The sequence below is a fragment of the Pygocentrus nattereri genome, chromosome 8 (assembly GCF_015220715.1).
Source record: "Pygocentrus nattereri isolate fPygNat1 chromosome 8, fPygNat1.pri, whole genome shotgun sequence".
NCBI lineage: Eukaryota > Metazoa > Chordata > Actinopteri > Characiformes > Serrasalmidae > Pygocentrus > Pygocentrus nattereri.
This window is the reverse complement of record NC_051218.1, coordinates 38,110,519-38,128,611: the sequence shown is the minus strand read 5'-3', so window position 1 is coordinate 38,128,611 and position 18,093 is coordinate 38,110,519. Positions and strand designations below refer to the sequence as shown.

The following is an 18,093-nucleotide window of genomic DNA, read 5'->3' as shown; positions in this document are numbered from 1 at the left end:
TATATCATGTATATATCTCTCAATGCTGATTCCACTGCTGATACATTAGCACTGGGAATGCCTCTATATGGAGATGCATTGCAGATAAATATATATTTATCTCTATAGTCTCACAAATACAGCAAAATAAATGAAATGCAGAAGCCCAACATCACCAAAACCCCTGCTCTTTCAAAGTACAAGTGACGTCAGTTCGAAACCTCTGCCGAATCTAAACATATGTCTGATACTAATATATATATATATATATATATATATATATATATATATATATATATATATATATATATATATAAACAATTATCTGATACCAATATATATCTACAGATACCAGTATGATTTTGATATCATTGTGCATCTTAAATGCCTACAAAAGTGCAATATCTTCTTTCTTGGTATAATAATAGAGAAGATATTTCTGTTCAGTTCATTATCTCGATGTAAATATATTGTAAATGAATATCAAATAATTATTTTCATTTGGCTTTCAGGTCCAACACAGTACCAAGACAGCTCTTCCTAAAGTGACAAATGACTTCAGAGTTTAAGACCCTTCTATCTGGGTTCTTCTTGATATTGGTGCAACTTTTGATACAGTGGACCATGAAATTTTACTTAACTGTCTTCAAAATTGGGTTGGACTCTCTGAAACACTCTTGGAGTGGCTTAGATCATATCTAAGTAACCGTGAATACAATGTCTCACTGGGCACTTTTGCTTTGGAGCGTCACATTTTGTTCTGTGGGGTCCCACAGGGGTCAATATTTGGCCCTCTTTTTAAAGTATACAACTTGCCACTTTCCGATATAGTCAGATATTACAATAGCACCTGATTTGCACCTGATTGAATGTATAAATGACATAATTCATTATCTATAATTCATTTTCATGGAGAGGCCATATAACACCTGTTAACACTTTATAGGTTACCTGTGTCTTCTAGGATTGATTTTAGAATACTAAAATTTAGTTTTTATGGACAATTTCACACTAGAGCCTTTTCCAGACCCAGGACCATGTGTTACTTGTATGCTTGGTCAAGTTTAAAAGCTGTTTTCAAGCCTGGGAGAAGTCCAAAGAACTAACCTCTAGTCCTTCTGAAATTGTTGGTCTGTTGCTTGGTTCCAGCAAACTCTGGTGGAAGATATCTGCTTCCTGCGCCATATGTGGGGTCACGCAATTGCTTAATTTTGCAACTGGACTGCTTTGAAATATTGCATTACCTCCCTTTTCAAGTTTTGTGATAGAGCTATTGTTTGCCACTTCAGCATTTGTGACCAAAGAAAATAATAAAAAGCAGCAAGTGGGTGAATCTAATCACTACCATTTTGCTACCTTGCATGCAAGAAAGTGACGTACGGAGTTGTGCAATTCATCCATAATTTGGGTGTATTTTCAGGGGGAGATGAGGTAAAGCAGCTTTACCACAGGACATTTGTAATGCTTATGACCAACTTGCATGGGCTTGATATAAATGACAGAGATGGAAACACGAACTCAGTTTTCACACTGCAGAAACAGCAGAAACTGACCCCAGAAGAGACCAAAAACACATGAGAACATTTAGCCATTATTTTGTTAACACTTATCATGAATGCACTGTGTTAGTAACATTATCATTTGCTGGGGAATTCACAACCAACAGTCAGCAACACCACATAAAATCAAACTGGTTTGCTGTTGTTTTACATGTTTTAATGTCCTGAGGCATTCGTCTGAGGTATGGCAGTAGATACTGGCTGAATTTAAAGCTATGTTCACATTACAAGCCTCGTTGCTCAAATCAGATTTTTTGTTCAAATCTGATCTCTCTGAAAGTGACTCAAATTTGTCATTAATGTGAACAAACCGGCATCCTGACATGACCTGCATGCATACATCCTACTCAGAAGCATCACTTTAATGAATCACGTGCTTCACATGCATCATCAGCAAACAAACTAATATGCAGACTTGCTGCAAAGAAAATGAACTCTGATCAGCTCTCAGCTGCTCATCAGTGGAGCGAGACAAAGGCAAAAAAGGTAAAATGTGTTGCTTTCCCACCGTTTACAGGGTTTAATGTCTGTTAAAGCTGCCATGGTAATGCTGAATGAATAGCGCACGCGCAGTAGAAAAAAAAAATCACATGAATTCCGATCTGAGTGTTCACATTAAGGTCGCATGGCCATGAATCGGATCTACAACCATGTATGAAAGTGGCTCAGGTTGGATTTGAAAAGATCAGATTTGCAGATTTGTAGATTCACATGGAATTATTATAAGCTGAGGTTCTTTCTACTGTTTGTTTTACAATAGAAACGGAGTGTGCAGACTGTAAAAATTACTGGCATGGCACATTTGGATGGTACTATAATCTGCACCACCCCAGTCAACTAACCTCCTCCAAGCTACCTTCAAGCTACTTCATTAAGAGAGGGTTTTTAAAAGAAGTCTTTAAAGCAGGAAATCTAATTTTAGAGGCTACTGCAGCATCACTGTGAAAGGCATCAGCATCAGTCAGTGTATTAATAAATATTTCATGTAATAACTTTCCTCGAGGAAGTATTTAGAGGCTTTAAATGCTTCAGATGTCTGGTTCCTATCACCACCACTTTAAACCATTCTGACTAATTCTGGTAAGTTTCTCTAGAACAGGGAGGGGATTTCACATCAAACCACTGAATGACTTTGTTTTGCATCTTGAATAATCCTGCATTTTGAAAAATCTAGGGGAATTTCCCGGTTACAGTACCAAATGTACAGCTCTGTGTACAGAGCACATAATCTGCAGCTCTGTGAGCATGTCCGGTTAATTGCACTGTGCTAACTGGGTGACATACCGTAGAAACTTCATTTGCATCTCTGTCTATTCAAATCATGTCACTGTAATCATCATGATTAGAAAATTGCACTTGACGGGCACCTGCATAGTCAACTGGCTGAAGCGCAAGTAAATATGACATCTTCTTATGGGTTGATATCATCATGTGCTCACATGCTCAAGCAGGGTGATCTCCTGCCATCAAAAACAGCACTGATTAATAATGCCTGCTAACATCTGCCAACCTCAGCCAGCCCGAACAATGCCTCCCATTTGATTCACACAAAGGTGGGCTAAATAAGGATTCAGAAAATACATGCCACAGTTTTCCTGTCTTTTATTTTAGTGTGCAAGGAAGAAGCTTGCTGCATATTGGAAGAATGCAAAGAACTTCTATACACTCTTAAAAATAAAGGTTGGCATATATCCAGATAAAGATTCAATTTATCTGGATCTCCACCATAGAAGAACCACCTTCGGTTCCCTAAAGAACCATTCAGTGCATGGTTCTTTGAAGAAGTACTCTAGCCTTTTTCAACCCAATCTCTAGGTTACTTAAACCTAATGGCTCCAAGCACATTTAGAGCAAAATCCAGTAGGCAGGGCCCAGTTTCATGTACAAATCAGATGCATTTTGCCAGTGTGTTATATATATGAGCCTAAACATGCAGTTTACAGAGTTCAGAAATGTGAAGCACATTCTTCATTACAGCTGCACTGTGTTAACGAGCGCTGTGTGAGATCTTCCTTACCCACTGCTATAAGGCTCTACAACAAGCCTCCTTACTGCAGAGATGGTACTGATCCTCTGCTGTCTGAACTGTGCTGAATCTCATCACTATATCACCTCTCCTGCTAATACTCAGTGTGCAATATATCATAACCTGCGGCTGTAAGGACATTTTCACTGTGCACTTTACACTGTAATACTACTGCTACTCCTAGGTATGTCTATACTCATTGTGCTTTTAGATGATCTCATGCCACTCAGTGCCTGCTATCGTGTTAGTACAACAAATCTGTCTTATATGCCATGTAAATGTGTCTATTTTTATTTCATTTTTTAGTATATGTGACTATGTGAAATTATACATATTGCTATTGAAACACTACAATTTCACTTTGGGATCAATTATGTTCTATGTATGTATCTATGTATGTATCTATGTATGTATGTACATATGTATGTGTCTAATCAAGTTTTTCCCAGGCTTTTCAATGAATTATGGATTATGGTAGAACTGGTTCTTCAGATGTATCGAGAACACTCAAAGAACCTTTTGTATAATTAAAGGCTTCTTTGTATCTTGAAAATGTTCTTCAGATTGATGGAGAACATGCTGTAAATTGTTTTATATAGAACTTTTTGAAAAGGGTTTGTGGCATGCGCCTGACCCAGGCGGCTGAGCTGTAACGGGGGGGCGGAGCTCTCGTTCCCTCTCGGCTCTGGCGCTCACACTGCCCTTAATGAGAGCCAGCTGATTCTCATCTGGTGGGCAGCTTGAGCGCCTTTAAAAAGAGCTGAGAGGGAACAGATAGGAGAGGGATGAGCAGCAGCACAAGAAAGAGCTGAAAAGCTCTGTGAACAGACTGAAAAGGTTAGATAGTGACAGCCACTGAAAAGTGGCCAGCTGAGCGTTGGTTTGGTTTTTGTTTTGTGTGAAATAAAAGAAATGACTGCTGCAACTGTGAATCCTGCCTCCAGTGTCCTCCTTGAGCCCGGGGTAGCACATGCCATGCTACAGTGGTGCTGAAACCTGGGAGGAGGATGCCAACACATCAAGGGATTCCCCCCAGCAGAAAGAGACACCATCAAGACCTTGGTCCACCTGCACCTGGCCGGCTGGCGGGAGCTGCACGCTGTCTTCCAGGATGCTGAAAAGCACTGGAAGCAGCTTGAGGAGCAGCAGGTGGTAACTCCCGAGATGGTCAGGAGCCTGCTGGTGGAGCAGCGATCCTAGATGTGCGATGGGGCATGAATGCCCCTCTCACCACCCCTCAAGCCTCCAGTCCCTGCTCCAAGAGGGAGGACTGAAGCCTTTCTTCACCCTTCCCTCCCTGCTCCGAAGGAGCTCAGAGCACACCACCTTTCCCATCCCACCCCCGCTCCAAGAAGGCTCGGAGCAGCCCCGCTCTCTTCCCCGGCCCCACTCCGAGAGGGCTCGGAGCTTGTTGCCTTCCCCCTCCCCTTGCTGTGACCCGAAGAGGGCGCCGAGGCAACGCCTGCCGCTGAAGAGGGCGCAGTTGCAAAGCAACCTGGTCTGTGTCACCGGCTGGCACAGGCTTCTCTGGCGTGCCGGCCTCCCAGGCTTACGAATGGCCGTCGAGGGAGTTCCTGCCCACAGGACGGCTTGGTCCTTCTGCCTGGCGCTGGGTCTTTTCCTGGTGGGGTGAGGTGGCTCAGGCAGAGTTCCTTGAGCTTGAGCACCTTTAAAAAGAGCTGAGAGGGATGAGCAGCAGCACAAGAAAGAACTGAATAACTCTGAATAGACTGAAAAGGTTAGATAGCGACAGCCACTGAAAAGTGGCCAGCTGAGCGTTGGTTTTGTTTTGTGTGAAATAAAAGAAATGGCTGCTGCAACTGTGAATCCTGCCTCCAGTGTCCTTGAGCTTGGAGTAGCACATGCTGGGCTACAGGGTTCTATATAGCATCCAAAAGTGTTCTGCTACTGTTACAATGTCAAACTTGTATCAATAGAAGAAACCTTTTGGGCGCTATATAGAATCCTTTACGAAAAAGTTCTATATAGAACCATATACAACACACCTTTCTATCAATCTGAAGAATATTTTCACCATGCAATGAACCCTTTAATCATACAAAGTGTTTATGGTTCTGCATAGAACAATTTTCTTTACTAAATAACCCTTGAGTAACCATTTTTATGTGTGTATAATGTGTTGTATATGGCTCTATATAGTGTAGGATGTGTTGTGTATATGGTTCTATTTGGCACCAAATAGTGTTCTACTATTGTTAGGATGTCAAGCTTGTAACAACAGAAGAACCCTTTTTGGTGATATACAGAACAAAATCTAAAAATATATATATAGAACCTTATACAACACGTTCTCCATTGATCTGAAAAATAGAAGCATTCCTTTTACTACAGAACCTTTGAAGAACCAACCCTTTTTAGAATGTATGATAGCATTTCACGAAGTTGGTGGTCTGCTACCCGTAAACACGTTGCATCCAGCCACAATTTGCTTGGACGCTTGTGGTGCCAAATAGCAGAAGTTAATGGGCCTCCCACTGTCCAGGCCGGTGAGCGGATCTGGAAACATGCTAGTTTCATTCTCCATCAGAAAGCCTCATAGGCTGGTTCCATATGTTATCTCAAGAAGTAGCAGTTCTCTGAAGTACCTATAACTTTAAAGATCAGTAAGACTGGCCCTGCCACATCACATTGAAATACATAGATGCCTAGAATAGTTTTGATTTTGCTGGCTACCAGCTGACTGGTAGGACTTGTGATTGATCATGTAAAATCCATTTTGTGGAATACACTACAAACCGGAATACAGCCTCTTTCAGGCTTTGTATCTGAGCCAAAACACCTGGCTTTGCAAGGCTAGTGGAGTTCAAGGGCAAAGAAACATTTTGATTGATGTGATGCTACTTATGTCTGCATTTTGCATTGATAGAGTCTCACATCTTGGGCACATCAGATCTGGTCCTTGTGTGTATAAATATTAAATATCACACAGATGACTGTTTCTGTCAGGTTAGTGTAGACACTGCCAAGTGCAAGCGTTTCTGGTTGCTTCATGATGCCTTGATTTGCTGCTGGTCATAGCAAAGAGCTTAAAGGCAATTCAACCCTGTTTCTAATGTTTCTTCATTTTAACTGTTAAAACCACTGCTCAAGTAATAAATGTCTCACATCAGGAAAAAATTGCGCACTTTGAGTCTGTCCTTTGCACTTAGAACTACCAAATGCATGAACCAAACATTGTGAGGTGTTTGACATTGTGCATATTTCAGTGATTTTTATGAATACGTTGCTTGAAATTTGATTGGAAGCACTGGTCATATTAAACAAAATTTATTATGCCATTTAAAAGAAAAAAAATCTTGTTCTCCTGCAATCTTCAATCAAAATGTATTAACTTTTGGTCACCTCTAAAAATAGTTAATGTCACCATGCACCAGTGTCATGATTGACCCCTCCCAGTCATCCATGTGCTTTTGTGTTGGTTTCAGTCTTCCATATGCTTTGTCCTGCCCCCTTGTTTCTTGACTCCGACCCCTGATTGTAACCACCTGTTTTCCACCTGTGTCATGTTAACCATCGTTATCCCTGTTTATATTTGAGCCCTGTGTTTTCCCTTGTCCCTTGCTGGTCTTTGTATTGTTTGAAGTGTTTGATGTGTTGTATGGTGTTTGATCTTCCAGCCCCGTTGTTTGTTTAACCTATTTTCGTCATGTTTGTCCCTCCTACTCTCCTTGTTGGCTCTCTGACCCTGGACCGTCTCGACCCTGATTATGGATTTAATAAATCTTAATAAATCTTACTTTTCTCCGCATCATCATCGCTCCCCACCGTTACAACCAGCAGGTGGGCAAAAAAGTTTTAACCAATAAAATAATATTTTCACTGCCTCTCACCCTCCCACTTCAAGGGCCCTATATAATGCTTGAGACAAAGGCATTTTTACGGTCTTGTGGGCATATGAGACCAAGATTAACTTGTATATGAGTAAAGGCAAAAGCAAAGTGTGGAGGTAAGAATGACCTAAGATCCAAAGCAAACCACCTCATCTGTGAGACATGGTGGTGGTAGTTTTTTATTGATGATACATTTTGTATGCAGAGTCTCTGCACTTAGAACCACTGAATACATGAAACAAACAGCATGAGAATATTATCCTTGTGCATATTTAAGTGATTTTTATGAATGTGTTGATTGGAATTCTGGGCCAGTGCCAAAATCACATATCTTCACAACCTTATACTCCACTGTGCAAAGGCAGAGGACCACTCTTGCTTTAGATCTATGTGGGTCTGAAAGGATGCACAGTCATCAAGAAGCCATTGCTGAGAAAATGAAACTTGTAAATCAAACAAAAAAGCTAATACAAAGATAATTCAAAGCTAATACAAAGATAATCTATTATTCAGAATTTGAAAAACATTCATTAAATTGTTAAAACACTCTCCATCACTCAGTTGTGTTCTCCTGCTGTGGAGAGGTAAACAAAGCCCTATCAATGAAATACACTTGACGCAAAACCAGAAAGTCCTGCTCATTTTGTACAGATACGCTTCCAGTCCACAGCCAAACAAAACATCTCACACATAATCTCACTCTCCCATTTATGCTAGAGATAAATAATCAAAGTAAAAAGTAAAACATGAAACATCTCTGCTCTACTCTGTGTTCCGTCTTTCACTACTAGTGACACTCTCATAACCGCATTCTGATTCAACTGAAGCTGTTTTTCTTTTTTGGGAGTCCAGTTAGCAGACCATTACAGTGATCAATCCTGCCAGAAATAAAGGCCTAGATGAGTTTCTCCAGGTCTGCTTTAGTTGATAAATCACTAATCATGTTGATATTCTTAAGGTGATAAAATGCTGATTTAATATCTCATTTGGCATGACCACAAAAACTGAGATCATTAGTACACCAGGGTTCTAGTTATTTAGACTTTAGGGCTCTGGAATCCAGACAGACAGATAGTCTGTGCCTCTCATTGCTGTTCCTGAATATATTACTTTGTTTTATCTTTATTCAACTGCAGAAAGTTGACAATTACACACTGGATCAATGGTTGTACTTCGATTTGCCACCATAATGGAAGAATTACACAAAAGTGTCGTAAAAACAAAAGCCCTGCTGTGCTATTTTTTGGTGAGTCCTGCACATTTTCTAATTTCTGACTGTCATCGACAAACAAGGGAGCAAAAGAGACAAATCACATCAATCCCTGTTCTTTTCACAGCATCAGCGTGCAGCGCAGAGCCAAGCAGAATCAGCAAATGATCATGTTCCATTTTAGCCATCATCTCCATTCAGCAACACCAAGCCTAATCAGATGAAGCTGTTTAGATTTTCTCAGTCAGTCTCAAGTTGTGGCAAATTAAATGAACACGGGAACAACTGAGGACTTTTTGTTCTTTTGCAAAATATCTTTAAAAGCATTTATACAAGATCAATTGTTGTTTTAGACAAGCAACCTGCACATGAAAGAAGACAAACGCTCTGCTACAAATTACAGCATCATTTCTGTTTTTTAGGACCCATATTTAGGGTGAATTTAAGTGGAGAGACTAGTTGTGAGTCCATAAATTGATGTAAAACCCAAAATTTTTAAAACAATTTCTTGTTGTTTGAAGCAGACAGGCTTTTCAAACTAAAAACATACAACTATTTTCACAAGAATACCTATGATTAGTAAAAAAGAAGCCATACATGGCACTTTTATTGGACATGGTGTTGATGAATCTGTGCATATAAACTTCCAAAAAGTGACTTTTTAAAAATTTAAATGGGGATTTATATTGCCATCTCTTATTATTCACTTTGGGAGGCTTAGATGTATCACTCCACACCCATGTGGAGGTTGCACTGCAGCCTGGCTGGCTCCCACTGTGAGTTAATTACATGCTTCAAAATGGTGTTATATTATAGCCATTAGGAGAGAAATGAAAGTAAAATAGGTGTAACCTCAGTGACTTCCACACACAGCTGAGTAATTAAAAAATACAAATGATAAAATAGGTAGTAGTTCATATTTATAACACAAATAGCATCTTTAGGGTGAATCTGGAGAAACTGCTGCCTGGTTGCAGTCAAAATACACAGAGGGGAATACAAGATGACCCAAAGCATATCCCATGTGAACTTCTTAATATACCCGCTTGTTTATATCCTTGATGCAGTTGACCCCATGCTACGCTTTAGGTAGTCCAAAGTGGTCACCCAACCTGCTCCTGGATACCTGCACAGTTCCAGCCCATATCTAACAGATCTGATCTTGACCATCAGTGACTTCCAAAGAGATCCAGACTTGGGAAGACTACAGGGTTCAGTCCTGTCTACTGTATGAACTTCAAACTTGCTGATGAGGCTTCTTAGGGTGAGGCTAATGCACAACAAAACCCAAAACAAGCAAATGTTTGCTCTATTCATTACAGCTGCCTAATCCTTAATCATGTGGGTTTTTTTTCCAAGTACACTCAGGAAAAAAGCCAACTACAGTCTATGATAACATGTTCTTGTGCATCTATTCTCCAGCAAGGTCGCTGGAGAATAAATGCACAAGAACATGTTATTTTCCAAGTAGCCCAATTTCATAACTACCTCTTTATAGGCCATACCACGGCCCCGTGCTGGCACTGATTATATCCCAGCGGTGCTTTCAAGCGCTGAGCTGTATGCCTCAAAGTTCCCTCTCCATCACCCAGTGGTGTTCTCCTGCTCTGGAGAGGTCAACTAATCATCAAATCTATCATTGAAATGCCACCAATACTTGATGCAACACCAGAAAGTCCTGGCCATATTGTACAGATGTGCTTCCGGTCCGCAGCAAAACAAAACATCTCACTCCTAATCACACTGTCCCGGTTAGGCTAGAGATAAATGATCAAAATGAAATAAAAAAAAGCATTTATGCTCTACATCATAGGTGTAAGAATGGAATGAAAAGAGAACGTGGTTCAAGTAGATTTATCAGTATGTAAAACTGAGAGGAGGTTATTTATGATCACTGTGAAGTAGTTGCACACTTAATAAGCACAAGTATTACAAGTCAGATTCTTTCAGGTGAACAGCTGCAGTGCACTTCATCAGTTCCATAGCGCCGGTAGGGCTGGTAGAGAAGAATGTCCTGCAGGTTAAGAGTCTAAAAACTCACCTGACGCTCCACACAGCAGGATGCCGAGGACGGAGGTTTGCATGGAGCTGCGAAATTGAACGAACTGAAGCTCAAAGTCCGAGTCTAACAGCAGCTCGCTGACTCTCCCCCTCTCGCGCTGAGTCCTAACACCGCCGCGTTAGCGGCAGTTTCAGAGAGCTGAGCTGGAGTCACGCGCGTCCGCACGCACCGACGCTCCTTCAGTGAATGAGAGAGTGAATGAGCAGAAGAATGAATGACCGGCGCTCGCGCACACGCGGCCACAGCGCCTCTGCTGCTGTCCAGAGCGCACGTACTGCTTTTTCACTTGTTTCAATAAGCCACGCCCCCTCCCCGCCCTCGGTGACAGGATTGGCTAATAGTGGCTTGATTACTGAGCTGGGGTTTTCCAGGACAGGGTTAAAGTGTGATTGGTTAGCGGCGACTCGGCTCCTGAGCTGGGATTGGGTAATAGTGTATCTAAATCACTGGATTAAGTCATAGAGTGTCTCAATTCCTAAACTGGGACTGGATAATGGACTATTTGGAGTGGGATCAGATAATAGTGTGCCAAGTCCTGAGATAAAATAAAAGATAAAGAGATAATATTAAATAATCCAATTTCCACCGGCACCCTGCTGGTCAACAGCACCAGAGGCGGTCGTTGTTAACCCGGGCCTGGACTGATCCGGTATGGCAATCATATTTGTGATCTGCATGATAGTTTTGGCACAAGTTTTACGCCGGATGCTCTTCCTGATGCAACCCTCACCATCTATCCGGGCTTGGGACCAGCACCAGAAGTACACAAAGTACACCCCTAATGGCTGGTTTAGATAATATTAAATAATAGGGTGTCTAAATTCCTCAGATGGGATTAAGTAATAGTGTATCTGTTCCCAAGATTGGATTGGATAGTAAAATTAGCTGGAATTTGATAATGGAGCATTTACATTCCTGAGCTGGGAGTGTGTAATAGTGTATCTAAATTACTAAAATGGGATTCAGTAACAGAGTGTTAAAATTCCCATGCTAGGTTTGGAAAATGGAGTATTTAAATGTTTGAGCTGAGATTGGGTAATAGTGTCCCAGTTCTTGAGATGGGATTAGATAATGGAGTATCTAAATTCCTGAGATGGGATTGGGTAATACAGTGTCTAAATTCTAAAGATGGGATTTGGTAATACAGTGTCTAAATTCCAGAGATGGGATTGGGTAATACAGGGTCTAAATTCCAGAGATGGGAATGGGAAATACAGGGTCTAAATTCCAGAGATGGGATTGGGTAATACAGGGTCTAAATTCCAGAGATGGGATTGGGAAATACAGGGTCTAAATTCCTGAGATGGGATTGGGAAATACAGGGTCTAAATTCCTGAGATGGGATTGGGAAATACAGGGTCTAAATTCCAGAGATGGGATTGGGAAATACAGGGTCTAATTTCTAGAGATGGGATTGGGAAATACAGGGTCTAAATTCTAGAGATGGGATTGGGAAATACAGGGTCTAAATTCTAGAGATGGGATTGGGAAATACAGGGTCTAAATTCCAGAGATGGGGTTGGGTAATACAGGGTCTAAATTCCAGAGATGGGATTGGATAATACAATGTCTAAATTCCTGAGATGTGATTGGCTAGTTATCCCATTTCCTGAGCTATAATTGGATAGTGGTTTATACTTACACGCAATCCATGACCAGCCACTCTACACACCCAGACTACAGAGGTTTTATGCACTTTAGCACTACTTTATGATAGTGTACTGCCAAATACTAGAATGCTGACCCAAGACCACTGTCAGTGAAAACAATTTAAATGAGCCTTTGCAGCACATACAATATTTTTTGTTAAACATCTGATAAAATGTCATTTGGAAAGCTTTTTAATTGAGAAGTAATGATTGTTTTGGCCCATAAAAACAATAAAATCATAATAAAAGCAAATAACATAAATACAACTACTTTAACCATTTCCAAGCCTCTTCTTGTGGATTTGAACCAATCCTTGGGAATGCTTTGGGCAGTGAAGAGAAGTTTATATCCTAACCTGTGTTCTCACAGACCAGATCAAAACGTCGTGTTATCTTTTATGGTATTTATGTTTCTTTGTGCTGAGATATGTGCTTAAGTGCACATGACTAGCACTGTATATTGTATGTATTCATTTTAAATTAAGCTTATTACACCATCGCAGGTTTAGACCAGTTGTATTGCCAGTTTCAGTTCGAGGGGCCTTGTTACAGGGTGGGGAGCTATTATGACTTACAAACATCACTATCACGTCTGCTTGAGTGCTAAAGTTGCTTTTAACCACCTAGTTACTACATAGAAACTGACAACACTCTACAGAAAGTACTGGCTAATAAGCTACAGGCTTTCCTTTACTAGCAATAGTGTAAATGGCTCGGCCAAATGCTTGAAGACAGTTGAGAACTGGTGATTTTCTCATTGTTGTTTTTTCCTTGATAATGTAGTATTGTTTACCTGACAGTGTGAATAATAGGTCATGATCCAAGTTTTGGTAACGTTTATTATTTATTATAAGCTCACATCAATGATTAACATCTTGAAATATTTAAGTTGTACATATCTATAGTTAAAACAATTAGAAATCTTGGTGGGCTTGGCATAAAAGTAAGGGAGGCCTTGGGTTTTAACTGCAGCTATGTCACTGGGCCTAAGTCAGGAATATAGGAGAGAGCTTCATTAGAGAGCGTCTTTAGAATGTTTCCATGATGCTGCATCACAATCCATAGACAGGGTCATGGCACCAATGGGCAGACACATTACAGACAAATCAATAGTCATTCTCCAGGAAAAAAAAAAGTTCATTAAGTCTAAACCCTTCACAAATTAGCTTAGAGCTGCTATGAGGTACAGATAAGACTTTACAACTAATGAGAACAGACACTAATACGTGTATATATATATATATATATATATATATATATATATATATATATATATATATATAGCAATGTTCATTTGAATCTGTTGACAAGGAACATGATTACGATGAGGAGAGGCCACAGCTGGAACAGAACCAAACATGGACTGGATTTTCCTTAAAATTCTTCTTTAAGAAAATTGTTATTCTTTAGAAAGCATTCTCAGAATTTTGCATATTTCTGAAAAGAAAAATTCCCCAAACAGATCATATTCCCAAACAGTTTTACCTATTCTCTCTTATAAACCCTCAGTGTCAAGTGTCACCTTGTGCCTTGAGTTACAAGGGGTAATGGTTTAGGTCTTACCTTATGAGGACATGAGGACAACCCTCAAATAAAAAATAGCATTATTTCAGTAACAAGCTACTAGCTGAAGTGATAGCAGAGGGGGGTAAAGTTCAGCAATCTCACTGCTGATTGTAGATAAATTTAGGAAATCATATGCCTTCAAAGGGGTGGGGGGGGCAACAATTATTTATAAATGTCCACCGTTATTTTTCAGTGATATGAACCTGAAGTCAGCTGTTTGCCAGTTTGTTGTTTATTTTCGCATTCCTCCTTAAATGGAGCAGCAGTTCTGACACATGAAGTGCACCATTTAAGGTGGAAAGGGAAATTTAGCTAGCTAGCTACCGAGACCTCTGCACACTACTAGCAATGTTTATGCTTGTCATAAAGAAAAGAAGCATAATACATTGAAACGTTACTAAACTAAGATCATTTAATGGGTATCATTATTTTTAATGGAGAAAATATTTACATTTATTGGATTCTTTGGGCATTTGCACAGCCATCTTGCCAGTTTTTCCTTTTTTTTCTAATAACACTCTGTTGGGAGTGTGTCTCTGAAAAATGTTCATTTGGAAGGCCATGTAGCCCTAACACTTTGCCCAACCCTTCTATCTAACTATCAGGACATCCTCCTCCTAGACATGAACAGGGAAAACAGAGGGCTAAGGGCTAGGTGGTGAGGGAAAAGAGTGAAATGTGGATTGGGCCTAAAATTGTGACTTTTAATGATGTAGACACTTTAGATGATGATGTACTTTGGTAACTATGCAGCTATTATAGCAAGTAGGTTGCATAGCCAATATGTTTTTATTAAGATGGAAGCGAACTGGATTTTCATCTTCTTCTGTTAGCAAACAAGTCACCATTCTTAATATGCTTTTACTGTGTTTAAATTTTATTTTGTATTGCGGCAATTGTAGACAACCTTTTGATATGAAGCTGCACTTGGGCTGTCCATTTTATCTCAGCATGTCTGTCTTTGTGGATAGGTGTGAGTTGTTTTACAGCAGGGGGCTTACCCCCTCCCTATTCACCCCACATTGCTCACTAGCAGCTCATCACAACATTGCACACAAAGAGAGCCAACAGAGCCCACATTAAGTTGCAGGGAAACAATTGACTTTAAGTACATTAATTCAAAATATCAAAAGTCAATATCCATTCTCCTGATGGAATGGTCACTTACAGGCCTGCAAAAAGAGACCATGAGCTGGATAAAGCTTATTTAAATTGTATCTTGTTCAATCACTGTTAAAAAGGGTGGTTCTTCAAGGGTTTCTTTATAGAACTGTAAACACTCATGCTTAAATAGTTCTTTTCATGGTAAAATGGTTCCATATATGGTTCAATATAGAACCTTTTTGAAAAGGGTTCCATGTTGCATCAGAAAGGATTTTTCTAATTTTACAAGTTTGACAATATAATATTAGCAAAACCCTTTTTGGGGTTATATAGATCCCTTTTTAAAAAGTTTCTATATAGAATCACGCGTAATACATTTTCCATCAATCTGAGGAACGATTTCTCCATGCAAAGAACTATTCACTCATGAAAATGGGTCTCTGAGTGTTAATGGTTTTATGTAGAACCGATGTCTTCTCTAAAGAGCCCTTGAAGAACCATCTTTTTCAAGAGTGCATGATAGGTCCTCAGTAAGCTATAATTACAAACAACCTATTAGCTTAAGCCTAACTAAAAATAACAAGGCTTTCTTAAATATTAAGTTAAGGACTTGAGAACTTAAGATAATACAAAGTATGTAACAGCAGTTTATGCATTAAAATATGGGTTCTATTTTTTCCATTGTCCTAATTTAAAATTGGGCATATACTCTGCTGTAATGTGAAAGTGAATTAAGTGTGAAATGTGTTTTATTTTTGTTCAAAGAGGTCATAAACACCCATTACTTAGTAGAGATTCTCTGTTGAATTTTTCAATTAAAGACATGTTTTTTAGCCAAAAGTGTTTTCAAATCCTCCATTGAATTATGACCCACAACTATTTTTGCATTTTAAAACTAAAGGAAAATGTCTATATCATTGGTCATTTTCTAAATCAGCTACATAGTACATGGTCAAGTCAACCTGGCTGGAGACAGCCTGCCCTCTTTTCATGAGACCTTCATGGCTCACTGCTCCTGCTCCTCACCGTGAGAGCGCAGCCCCACTCTGCCACATTAGCAATATATCAGCATCATGGCATAAAGCTGCCCAGCACAACAACTGACAGCGCTATGGGTCACTCTCATGCTCTACCAGAAGTGTGAACCTCTCACTGTCGGCCCTCCGGGAGTCTGGACTTGCAAACTTTCTGTCCAATCAATGTGCCAGAAACCTCTGATCAAAACAGATGACCGGCAGGCTCACTGCTGGTGAGCAAATAATATTGAAGATCTTTCAGATTATACTGGCTTCACTCTGTAGTCAGCAGATTCTGACCCCAAAAAGTTCAATTCACAAAGAGTCAGAAACAATGTTGCTCTTTAAAAATGGAGGAATATAAACATCAAAGCAGAAAACTGGCTTGATGTACAGTAGGCAGCATCTGGACTTCACATTTCCAGTGTCCTAAGGATCTAAACAAGTCCACTTTGACCTAAAACCATTTTCATTATTACTGGTCACAGATATGCCACACCTTCCATCCATCCATCCATCCATCCATCCATTTTCTAAGCCGCTTCTCCCTCAGGGTCACGGGGCAAAGCATTCAGTGCTGTGAAAAAGTATTTGCTCCTCATTTGATTCTTTCTATTTTTGCTATTTTGTCACAATTAAATTTCAATTAAGTTTCAGCTCATCCAGCTAATTTTATTATTGGACAAAGGCAACACGAGTAAACACAGAATGCAGCTTTTGAATGATCATTCTGTTCATTGAAGATAAATACTTCTTCAAAACATATATCATCCATGTGAAGAAGTAATTGCCTCCTAAACCTAGTAACTGGTTGTGTGACCCTTGGCAGTAACAACAGTAGCATCACTGTGAAGGAATTTTGGCCCACTCCGTTTTGCAGAAGAATCAATTGCCTCAGGATGAGTCAGTGATGTGCTGTTGGTGCAAGTTTTGTGGGAAATTTTAGTCACTCCTGGAAAGGTTCAGCCCTGTTTCAGGTTTTCTCCATTTGTGGATATTGGCTCTTACTTGGTTCACTATCCTAGATTTCAATATTTGTTTTGCATTTGAATCTCTTCAGAATGTGGCATCGCGTATTGCTTTTTGAGACCTTCTATGCTGCTTCACATCGCCAGACAGGTTCTATTTAAGTGATGTTAAACCTAAACAGGTGTGGCAGTAATCGTTTCTGGGTGTGGCCAGTAAAATTGAACCCAATAATCAATTGAATTTGGTTAACTGGTTGATTTATTAGCTATGGGGCAATCACTTTCTCCACATAGGGCCAGGTAGGGCTGAACAGCATTTTCCTTTAGTAAATGAAATCATAAAAACTGCATTTTGTGTATATATGGGTTATCTCTGTCTATTATTAAAAGTGGTTTGACAAACATTTAAGTGTGACAAATATGCAAAAATAGAAAAAATTGCGAAGGGGCCAGATACTTTTCACACCACTGTACCTGTTTGAATGGATACTACAGCACATGTAGGCCCATTGACACATCAGTTAGAAGTGGCACAAGCATTTCTAGTGAGTTGTACTTAAATTTCTTGGGTGTAAACCTATGAGGTGGCTAAAAGCACAACCACAATACATTTTTAGAATCCTACAGTGGGATTTTGCGTGCCTTTTTCTCCTCACAGCACACCTACATTATATTTCTGGCCATACTGTTACTAAGTGAATGCTATTATAGTGAAGATTTTGAAGAAGAAACATGGAAAAAGTCATTGTTTCATGAGAGGATAAGTCATTCTTTTAGCACTGGCTTAAAAAAGGTTAAAATAATTGTCAGTGTGCTGCTATAACTACCACTAGTTAACCACTTAATGCAAGCCTCCTGATGGGCACTACAACTTGGAAATTTTTAATAAATATTGTGACAACCACAGGCCACTGTGCCTTGAGGAGCTTATGAGGTTTGTCCATGCAAAGTGGCTCTCGGGATGTGCTATGGTCCCTGGTTCAAAAGCACAATTACTGTTGCTGTTGTTACTGATGTTGTTGCTGTTTCTTAGAGTAATTGTGTTCAAGGAGGGTGGTCTTTGAAGCACAACTTGTAGTTAGAATTGTCTATGATGTGTCTTC

General features: G+C 39.8%; 1 protein-coding gene across 1 annotated transcript in view; it reads right to left on the bottom strand.

The window, feature by feature from the left end:
• Positions 1–10,921, bottom strand: part of rxfp1 (relaxin family peptide receptor 1) — a 121,151-nt gene extending 110,230 nt beyond the window's left edge. Inside the window, exon 1 of the mRNA XM_017692034.2 lies at positions 10,667–10,921. Coding sequence (XP_017547523.1) covers positions 10,667–10,709 — 43 coding nt within the window. The 5' untranslated portion in view covers positions 10,710–10,921. The remainder of the gene's footprint in view (positions 1–10,666) is intronic.
• Positions 10,922–18,093: the final 7,172 nt, after the last annotated feature.